The 11,014-nt window shown below is 36.1% G+C and overlaps 1 protein-coding gene across 1 annotated transcript; it reads left to right on the top strand.

The window, feature by feature from the left end:
- Positions 1-6,250: 6,250 nt before the first annotated feature.
- LOC127107626 (uncharacterized) lies at positions 6,251-7,623 on the top strand. Its single transcript, XM_051044927.1, has 2 exons — positions 6,251-6,275; positions 6,956-7,623. Exons 1-2 carry the CDS (start codon positions 6,251-6,253, stop codon positions 7,570-7,572), a joined length of 642 nt encoding a protein of 213 aa, XP_050900884.1. The 3' UTR covers positions 7,573-7,623.
- Positions 7,624-11,014: the final 3,391 nt, after the last annotated feature.

Here is an 11,014-nt window from a genome sequence, read left to right as displayed (position 1 = left end):
CCTACTTATAAGTGCTGCAAGCCTCTGCAAAGTTCAGAATGCAATCTATTAAAATACTCACATGTGATATGGAATTTACTATTGATATTATTCTTGTATATCAGTTACATTTGAATATGTTTGGATAATTGAATTTTATGATGAGAAATATCAATTGTCTAGTAATGGGCTTAATTAATTAGAATTGTTTGATAAGTGGGTTAAACCTTAAACCCATTATGAGTTAAAAAGATAGTAAGGGTTTTAGAGATTAGAGTTAGTTTTGTAAAACAAGAGAAGAAGAGAAGAGAAAGAGGAGAAGAGGAAACTAGAAGAAGAAGGACCTAGAGATTTCATCTATACTAAGGTAAGGGTGGGATTTCAAGTGGTTATGGGGTAATCATAATGTATAATGTATGTAATGTATGTGAGTTAGATATAATGAACTTAGCATTTGGGGATTTTGATTTTTGAGAAACCCTAACATGTGTTTATGTTTTAATCAATAAAATTGATATTTATGCTATGATGTTTCTATATTGAATTCCATGAATGTGTATAGAACATGATTTGGGTATAATTGCATGTTTGAGTTTCCTTGAAAATGGTTGATTTAGGATTTTGGTGAAAATTAGTGGAGCTTAGAATCTTGTTTCTATGATCCTAAGCGTTGCTATATGATATATATAAGTTGTATTACTATTTATTTTCCGAAAAATAATGGATTAATATGGTTTTATGATGAAAATTCGTGCTGGACAGTAGCATTTTCGGAACATGGATTAAAATATAAACCCAGGTTAGGATTTCACAAAAATCAAAATCCCCAAATCTCTAAAACCCTCATTATCTTTTTAATTTATAATGGGCTTAACCCACTTATCCACCCATTCTAATTAATTAAGCCCATTTCTACTCATAAAATTCAATTATTCAAATAATCACCCGAACACATATGTAATTAATTATCACACCAAATAATAATTAATTAAAATAAACATATAATAAGAAGTACGAAAATTAAATCGGGGTGTTACAACTCTCCCCCACTTAAAATATTTTCGTCCTCAAAAATTACCTCAAACAAATAACTCTGGATATGAATCCCTCATCTGACTCTCAAGTTCCCACGTTACATTTTCACCATGATGTATTAAAATCAAGATTCGATATGAAATGTATGGTATAGTAAAATGTATGAAAATTGTAGGGTCACTTTAATAGCAATTTGGTTGATGTCTTGATATGATTCCTTAATTATCTATAAGGTTTTAATTTAGCCTTTTAATTAAATTGTTGACTTATTATTTTGTTTTTTTTGTCATTATGTCATGTCACATCATCATTAACATTTATTAGATAAAAGACTAAAATAAAAACTGAAATTAAATTAAAATTTTTTGTCACTAATTAAATATTTTTTTTTATATTTGACCCATCATGTAAATTTGGTTTAGCTCCGCACCTGGGATTATATTATTTCCGACTCCAACATGGAACATGACGAGCCACTCTAAATAAATAAATGTTTCTTATACTATATTAGTATTAAATAATAATATCTTTCTTTAATAAACTGATTGTATTTATATATTTCCTCCCTTCATATTTAATTATAGGCTTAAATGCATTTTTGGTTTTCCTAGATTTAGCGTTTTAAATTATTGGTTCCCGTATTACAAAACCAATTATTCTGATCCCTTAATTTTAATAGACTTTGGATTTTTGTAGTTCTCTCCACTCTTGAATATGTGGCGGTGATGATTATAATAAAAAAAATTAGTTCTAATGACATGGCATTGATGACTATATTATACTGTGTGTGTTTTGATATTTTAGTTCCTCTTTGCTTGGATTTGTTTCTGTGTTCCATATTAATCAAACGATATCATGTTGTTTCGGTGTATGAGACTGATTGTATGTGATTGATAATTGTTCATTTTATGGGACTGTTTATATGTGATTGTTTCTATGTTAAAGTTGAATTTATGGAATATGAGTCGGCTCTTTGCCCATTTTCTTAAATCATTATCACAAAGTTCAAACAAACTATTAAATTTGAGGTGCAACTAATGTTTTGAATCTGTTCATAGCTGCTTAATATTTTTTCTCTTCTAAAAAAATCATTTTCATATGGGTTTTTAATATGAGCAATTATCCTCTTAAGGGAGTATTTAGCTAAGTACTTGTGAGAACTTGGATTCATTACTTACGACACGCGCATAACAAATTTTTTTACGACTTTTATAATTGTTGCGTAAATAATCCATTGTTATGAAATGACTATCTTTTTTCTATGTTTGAACTTTCATGTTGCCATGACTGTTTGTTTTATGAACACTTGCATGTGTACGTCTGTTCAAGATAATTTTATATTTGCAGCTTGTGAGAATAATATAAGTGGGCAACAATGAGGCCTAGACACATTGCCATAACTTCACTGCTTCAAATGTTTTATGGCATGTTTCGATTTTGTTTTTATAACTTGGTGATATTTAATCTACTATCTCTCAATTACAAATCAATGACATGTTTTGTCTAAATTTGTTAACAACAGGTGACAGAATATAATTTTCTGACTTATTTCATTAATAAACTTAACAGCCAATAAATAGGCAAATACATAACTAAAGGTACCATGAAAATAGGCACTATCTAACATATTCAAAAATAAACTCCTATTGACTAGGTAAACTGAAACAAACTTACTGATACTCCTAAAAACTAGGACAACCCAAACGTGCAAATTATTAAATTTTCTCAACAATCCCTCCCTTAAACTGATGTTCCAGACACACATTCAGTTTAGTGAGAGTTAAGCTTTAAAACTCCATTCCTCAAATTGAAAACTTTGAAGTACAAACACCAAGTAGCCTCCTGAGCTTCTGAAATGCAGGAAACTTGAGAGACTTGGTTAGAATATCAGCTATCTGGTCTTCACTTCTGCAGTAAGTAAGATTAATGACTCCATCATTTGTGAGATCCCTCAGAAAATGATACTTCACATCTATATGTTTGCTTCGACCATGTAAAACTGGATTTTTTGAAAGCTTTATTGCTGAACTGTTGTCACAGTAAATCTGAGTAGGTCCATCCTCCTTAAAATGCAGCTCTTTAAGAATTTTCTTTAGCCATATAGCTTGACAAGCACAAGCTGTTGCAGCAACAAATTCAGCTTCAGTGGATGATAATGTGACAATAGGTTGTTTCTTTGATGACCATGAAACAACTCTTGTCCCCATCTTGAAAACATACCCAGATGTGCTTTTTCGATCATCCGAATCTCCTGCATAATCACTATCCGTAAACCCAAACAAATCTGACTTTTCTCCACTTTTGTAGAACAGCCCATTGTCCTTAGTTCCTTGCAAATAACGAAAAATTCTTTTTGCAGCCAAGAGATGAATCTCTGTGGGACATCCCATGTACCTGCTAATCACACTTACAACATGCATTATATCAGGTCTTGTTGCTGTCAAATACAATGGGGATTAGAAGGTCTTGTTTGTAAATAGTGTCATCAACCTTCTTTCCGCCATCATCTTTGTTTAACTTCATACCAAACTCAGATGGAGTATTTACAGGATTACAATCCTTCATTTGAAACCTGTTCAAGATTTCCTGCACATACTTCTTTTGAGAAATGAAAATTCCAGTAGAAGATTGCACCACTTCAATGCCAAGAAAGTAATGCATCATGCCAAGATCAGACATCTCAAATTCAGCCATCATGGATTTCTTAAAACTTCCAAACATGGCTGTATTATTTCCAGTGTAGATCAAATCATCTACATATAAGCAAACAATGAGCATTTTCCCTCCATCTTCAGTCTTTGTAAAAAGTGTATGTTCATAAGGACATTTTTGAAATCCTTCCTTCAAAAAATAGGTTTCTATACGATTATACCAAGCTCGTGGAGCTTGTTTTAACCCATATAGAGGTTTCTTTAACTTATACACTTTGTGCTCATTGCCAAGCTTTACATAACCAGGAGGTTGATCGATAAATACCTCTTCTCGCAAATCTCCATGGAGGAATGCTGATTTCACGTCCAACTGGAAGATAGGCCATGAGTTTTGAGCTGCCATAGCAATCACCAATCTGATTGTATCATGCCTTGCAACAGGAGCAAAAACTTCTTTATAATCAACACCAAACTCCTGCTTGTAGCCCTTAGCTACCAAGCGCGCCTTGTGTTTGTCAACCTCACCATTCTCCTTCAGCTTTGTCTTGTAAACCCACTTTACACCAATTGTCTTCTGCCCTTTTGGAAGATCACATAGCTCCCATGTGTCATTTCTTTCAATGGTTGTAATTTCAGCATCCATAGCCTTTCTCCATTTTGGTTCTTTGACAGCCACTTCAAAGACGGTAGGATCACAATCTGAAAATAGAGCAAAGTGTGTAAGTGGGTCGTCACCTTGGTCAACTCCAGTTACCTCATAATCAATCATCCATGTTGGTCTCCTTCGAACACGTTGAGGTCTTTGTGATTCAGCTGTAAGTGGGCTTTGATCAGTTGGAACTATTTGAGTGACTTCATCTTCTTGCTCTTTTTCCATAGGTTGTTGCACTTTCTCCTCATCATCAAAATCAGCTGGAATACTTTCTTTAACACCATTTTGATTCCATGACCAAGTGCATTTTTCATCAAATACCACATCACGGCTGATGACAATTTTCATGGTGCTCGGATTGTATAGTTTATAAGCTTTTGACTTATCACTAACACCAAGAAAAATACATGTTTCTCCCTTGTTGTCTAACTTCCTCCTCTTCTCATATGGAATATGGGCATAGGCAATACACCCAAAATTTCGGAAATAATCTACAATAGGTTTCCTTCCGCTCCATGCTTCCTCTGGTGTCAGATTTTTAACAGCAAGTGTAGGACTTCTGTTCAATAAATGAGTGCTCCAATTAACTGCTTCAGGCCAGAAATTTTTTGGAATGCCACTTGTTGTCAAAAGACTACGCACCATATTCATAATAGTGCGGTTTTTCCTCTCGCATACACCATTTTGTTGCGGTGTATAAGCTGCTGTAAGTTGTCTCTTGATTCCATGGTTCTCACAAAAATTTGCAAATTCATGTGAGTTATATTCTCCGCCACGATCCGTGCGAAGAACTTTTATTGGGTTGCCAACTTCTTTCTCAACAAGCGCTTTATAGCTTTTAAAAGCTACAAAGGCTTCAGATTTTTCTTGCAAAAAATAAACCCAAATCCTACGACTATAATCATCAATGAAAGTAATTATATATCTTTTACCTCCATTAGAATGTGGTGTTATTGGCCCACAAATATCGGAATGAACAAGCTCTAATGTTTTCTTCGCTCTCCAAGATTTTCCTTGTGGGAATTGCTTAGGTGTTGTTTGCTAACAACACATTCTTCACAAACTTGAGAAGAAGCTGTAATTTGAGGAAGCCCCGTCACCATGCCTTTTTGTTGTAGTGTTTTCAATCCGCCAAAACTTAGATGCCCATAGCGAAAGTGCCATAGCCATGCCTCATCTTCTAATTTTGTCGAGAGGCACGAATGAGCTGTGTTGTGGAGATAAAGTGGGAACATACGATTCGCCGTCATGTTAACTTGAGCAATTAAGCCCAACTTTGCATCTTGAATCTGACATACTCCATCTTTGATAAAAATCTCGTATCCTTTTTCTTGTAACTGACCCACACTAAGCAAGTTGGTTTTTAAATCAGGCACAAAAAGAACATTAGTGATAGTGTGGGTGGAATTTCCTTTGGTTTGGATTGTTACCTTTCCTTTTCCCATAACCGAAATTTTGGAGTTGTCACCAAACTTAACAGAGCTGCGAAAGGATTCATCCAAGTCAGAAAATGCCTCCTTCTCTCCACACATGTGGTTGCTGCAGCCAGTGTCTAAATACCACATGTTTTGTTGAGTTTCTTCCTTCACGTGACACACCATCAAAAGAGACACCTATTCTTCCTTTTCTGCAAAGTTAGTTTGATCTCCACTTTGTTTATTCAAATCAGTTTGACATTCTGATTTATAATGACCATACCTATGACATCTGAAACATTCAACATTGGACTTGTCTGCTGACTTTGATCGATAAGTTATTGAGTGGTGGCCTCCGCGTCCTCTGCCTCTTCCTTGAAATTGACTCTCTTGATGATGATTTTGCTGTTGGTTCCCACGATCATTGTTGTTTCTGACTCCTCTATTTCGACCTCTACCTTTTCCCCGTCCTCTATCGGCTCTACTAGGTATGAAGTGATTTTCTGATAAGGTCTTCAATGCTTGCTCTTCTTTTTCCTGTTGGTTAATTTTTTGTTCATGAACCAACAAGGAACTTTGCAATTCATCAATTGAAAGTTCATCAACATCATTAGCTTCTTCTATCGAACAGACAACAAAATTAAATTTTGGTGTCAAGGATCGAAGAATCTTCTCAACAACGGTGACATCTGTTGTCTTGTCTCCATGAATCCGCATCTTGTTAACAATAGCCATCATTCTTGAAAGGTAGTTGGTAACTGACTCTCCTGATTTCATTCGAAGTAATTCGAACTCTGAACGAAGTGCTTGAAGCTGCTGCCTCTTTGTTCTTGTTGTACCTTGGTGTCATACCCCGATTTTGGCCCTGAAATTTTCTTCCCATCAATCACTCTCGTTTGCATTCTTTCTTCACTCACCTTCATATCCTTCATTCATGATCATATTTACTATTTCATATCTATTTTTATTTTTATTTTTTATTTATTTTATTATTTCTTACATTTTTCACGTTTCAAATTTACATTCATATTTGCTTCATTCACCTTAAAGAAAAAGAGAAGGAAATCCATTAATATTGAAGGAATTCTACATAATCATTCATATTTCAATTACGTCATTTTCCCTTTCAATCTTAATTCAAGGAGAGTCCATCTATATTCCATCTCCTATTTCTATATATCATGTTCAAATTTGCATTCACATTTTTCATTCACATTGAAAAGCTTCCCTTCATTCGTACACATACTCATTCATATTTTTATTACTTCATTCATTTTTGCCACATCCATTCACTCAACTTATTACCAAGAATTATCATCAGAGGAATCTTCCTACTTTTGTCATCAATGAGGTTAAGGACAAGCTTTCTGCCGTGTTTGGTTATGAAATGAGATTGCTTTCAAGGTCTATCCCATCATCTAAAGCCCAGACATGTGCTTCACAAAGTGGTGCGGATGCAAAATCATATATTCTCATTAGCCAACTTCCCTCTGATTTATATGAAAAACATGTTGTGGATGCGAATACAGCATACGTGTCTGGTTTCACGTTTGTCATAATTAGTATTGTACATCTTGCTGGCGGCAAAATTCCAGAAGAAAGTCTGTGGAGCCAGTTAAATAGGATGAGTTTGAATGACAATGAAGCAAATCATCCTGTTCTTGGAAACATTAAGCAAGCCTTGGAACTTCTTGTTCAGCAAAGGTATTTACAGAAGGACAAAGTTCATGGTCCTGACGGCAATACCATATATTATGAGCTTGCCGAGAGAGCTTTAGATGGACCCATCAACAACAAGGTCAAGGAATATATATCTCAGATTATGAGGGAAACTTCCTAATAAGTTACCAGCTTTTCAGCATATCAGTTGTGATATAATTATGCCTACAAAAGGGAAATGGTGAGATACTAACTCGTTTCGAATTTACTCCTGATCAATTTAAGGCTAAGCTCTGCAAGAATATCAATTTACATTGTGTGTTCTTCGCCGAAACATAAGTTTGTCCAAGGCATACTTAATTTACAAGAAAAACAGTTGGCACTCGAATCTTTATTACAAGAGGAAAACGCTGTAAGGAAAAAGTACGGAGGGAGATTGCCAAGGAAGCCTCCACTAATATCCAAGGATCATGAACGTGCTTATTTTGATTCTGCTGATTGGGCTTTTGGGAAGCAAGGAGCACAAAAAGCCTAAAGGACCACCTGAAGCACTCCGTCCAAAACTGCAGCCAACTCAACAGCAGGCTCGATCAAGGCGCTCAGCTTATGCTCCAGGAGACGGTTCTAAAGTTTGAGTTCCTGTAAAATACCTGCATGATACACACAAAGAAAATATCACAGTGTATTCCGTAAAAAAAGAGAAAAGCCGCAAATCCTCATAGAAGTGCCATAAAACCTTCAAGCGCATTGGCTTCGAATAATTTAACACCACAAAATTGAAGTATCCTCCAATACTTGATCCTCGCTTGGAGGCTTTGGCAGCAGATCTATATGCACTGTCACGATATGCCAATGCCAGCACCGGACCTGCCATACTGAATTCTGAAGCTTCTCATCTCATGCTCCTCCCTCCGCTCAATTCTCAAACGTAACTCCCAAATGCGATCACTTGTCCATTGAGATTTGTGATTCGGTTGGATCATCAAAGTATCAGTGGCGTGGATGGTAACATGTTGCTGCTTGTGTTCCTTCAGAAACTTCAGATATCCGCTGGAAGAGAGGACAGAGGGTTCCGAAACATGAACGGAGAGCTATGGTATCCATCCGAGAATGCTGGAAAACTCCCTGCAATAAAACATACCCAAAAAAAAGGGTTCGCGGCAGTTATTATGTTATTCAAGAAATCATTCAGGAACTAGAATACAAATCCAAAATGAAACCTTTAAACAACATTGGTGAGATACCAGTGGCAAAGCTATTTGATGAAAGTAAAAACCGTCAAAGATGGTTCAATCCAAGGTCGTGTTCAACCGGTCCGTGTACATGTTACCCTGGCACCTGAGTTTCTTGATATTTCTAATAACCTCTTTTCCTCGTCCTTATCGGATGGAATCGGTAAATTTGATAGCTTGCAGAATCTGTCATTAGCTGGAAATAACTTTTCCGGTCCAATTCCGAATTCTATTTCAGAGATGTCCTCCATCAAATCTTTAGACTTGAGCCGCAACGCCCTTTCCGGAGCACTTCCGCAATCGTTGACTAAGCTGGGTAGTTTTGTATCTCTTATTGTGTCTCGTAATGGCTTCACTGAAAAATTCCCAGAGGTTTCGTGCTTATTTCCAACCTTGATAAACTTGACTTTCACGGGAATATGCTCGACGGTACTTTAGATCTTGAATTCATGCTTTTATCAAGTGCTAGCTATGTTGATTTAAGTGATAACATGCTGCTGAGTTCCGATTCCGGCAAATTGCTTCCGCAAATATCTGAAAGTATTAAGTATATGAATCTAAGCCATAACCTGCAAAAATTAATTACATTGGTCATTATCAAAACCACTTCTCAACTTCTAACCGAATGAACAATTGAATTTCTAACCAATTTACAACTCAACCTCCGTTCAAAACCTGCAAAGATTCATTACGACAATCAAGAAGATATCAACCTCAAGTTGCTGCTACTGTTGCGGCAACCAGTTCGCCTAATGAAACCGTCGGCTCAATTACAACACTGACCAGAAGTTCACTCTCACTACTTATTCGCCCAATGGAGTTTCTATAACCACCTCAAGTGTCAAAAAGAGTGAGGTTTTTGTTGCTGATGTTAACACGCAGTTGAAACACACTCACACTTGGAACTCAGCATGCATTAGATACGTTGACCACCGTGAAAACCAAGCTCCTCACGTTTTCACCATTTCACTGCAGTAACAAAAAACACAAACTAATTAGCCAAGGCAGTAATTCAAGAAATATTCCCAAATTGGAATAGAAACAAAATTCAAAGAGAAAGTTTGAGCTCAGATTACCTGTTCCAAATCTAGCATCAAGCAGGGCGATCCAATCCTGAGCACCAAAAAAAACACTTCCAGGAAATTCCTCTTTTAAACCTTTGGATACCAAACTGAAAACCCTAATCTGCAAATATAAAAAGGAGAGGCGAATCAGTGAAGAGAGAGGATTTTTGACGAAAATTTGAGAAAAAAGAGCGGCTACTGTTCAAAAGAAAAAAAAACCTAAAAAATTTCAATACGATTTGGCATCCAAAAATCCCTAAGAACTTTTAAAGGCAAGGAGGCAAGAACATCAAAGCCGTAACGAAATCAAAGGAAGGGACGGAGGAGATAAGCTAGAATCTGTACCTTTCCTCAGAGAAAACAGGAAGGATTCATCGGAACGTCGTCGAAGGATTCATACAAGTTGAAGTTGAGCAGCCGAAACAGCTAACGTTCTACAGGGGAATCCAAAATTGCTCTTTACATCCGTTGGTCGACTTCGCTGCAACTGGTTAGTTTCACTTACGAGCTTTGTTTCTAATCCATGCTTCGGTCTCGCTTTGCATCATTCTGAGGAAGTTATTTGCATGGCGGTTTGGTTTCCTTCAAGTTTCCGCTTGGTCTAGCTTTATCATCATCTGCGTGTGTTTGTGGGGTTATCTCATTTTTGTTTTTCTTAAATGTTTTTTTATTGTATGTTCAAAATGGGAAAAGGTATATTTGGGATAAAGAAATAGAGACGGTTTTCTGAAATGGCAGATGAGCGTTCTTTGTGGGCTTTATCATCTCTCCTATTTGTTTATTCCCATGCTGCTGTATTTATTTGGTTTATTAAATGACTTAAGTTGTTGGAAAGGTGCATATTAAAGCTTTCCATCTCCAATGCATTGCCTTTTCATTTTTGCGTGTTCCCCAACACTTATTATATGTCAGTCATGATTATTAGCATCCTTTTGCTAGAACCAAGACAACCATACAGCCAGGTTGTATCCTTTTGGTTTCCCTTCATCATTTTCGTGTTTGGGTCAACAGTTGGAGAAGGTGGTCACTAACTCGGCCCAAACACATATGGCCCATGTCCTCTGATTTTCCTCATTCTTTTATTCTTTTTGGTTTCTCTTTTTTTTTTTTATATATTCGAGTCGCTATTAAAGTAACAACTAATCACATGTAGCCTAGTGGAGAGGGGGGTAGTTTCATAATCTTAAGTGGAGAGGGTTCAATACTCATATATAGCATTTTTTCCCTTTAGCATTTTATTTTCTTTTAGCATTTTATTTCTTTTAACATTTTTTATGTTTATGTTTTATTATACTCATGGTTTCATTATTATCTAATAACACAAATC

This window comes from Lathyrus oleraceus, chromosome 1 (assembly GCF_024323335.1).
Source record: "Lathyrus oleraceus cultivar Zhongwan6 chromosome 1, CAAS_Psat_ZW6_1.0, whole genome shotgun sequence".
NCBI classification, from domain to species: Eukaryota; Viridiplantae; Streptophyta; class Magnoliopsida; order Fabales; family Fabaceae; genus Lathyrus; species Lathyrus oleraceus.
Note: the sequence above shows the minus strand (reverse complement) of the source record. Positions and strands in the feature narration are given on the sequence as shown.

Coding starts and splice junctions, on each gene's coding strand:
- LOC127107626 (XM_051044927.1), top strand. CDS start 6,251: ATGCTTGCTCTTCTTTTTCCTGTTG. Junction 6,276..6,955: donor TGCTCTTCTTTTTCCTGTTG/GTTAATTTTTTG, acceptor CACATTGAAAAG/CTTCCCTTCATTCGTACACA.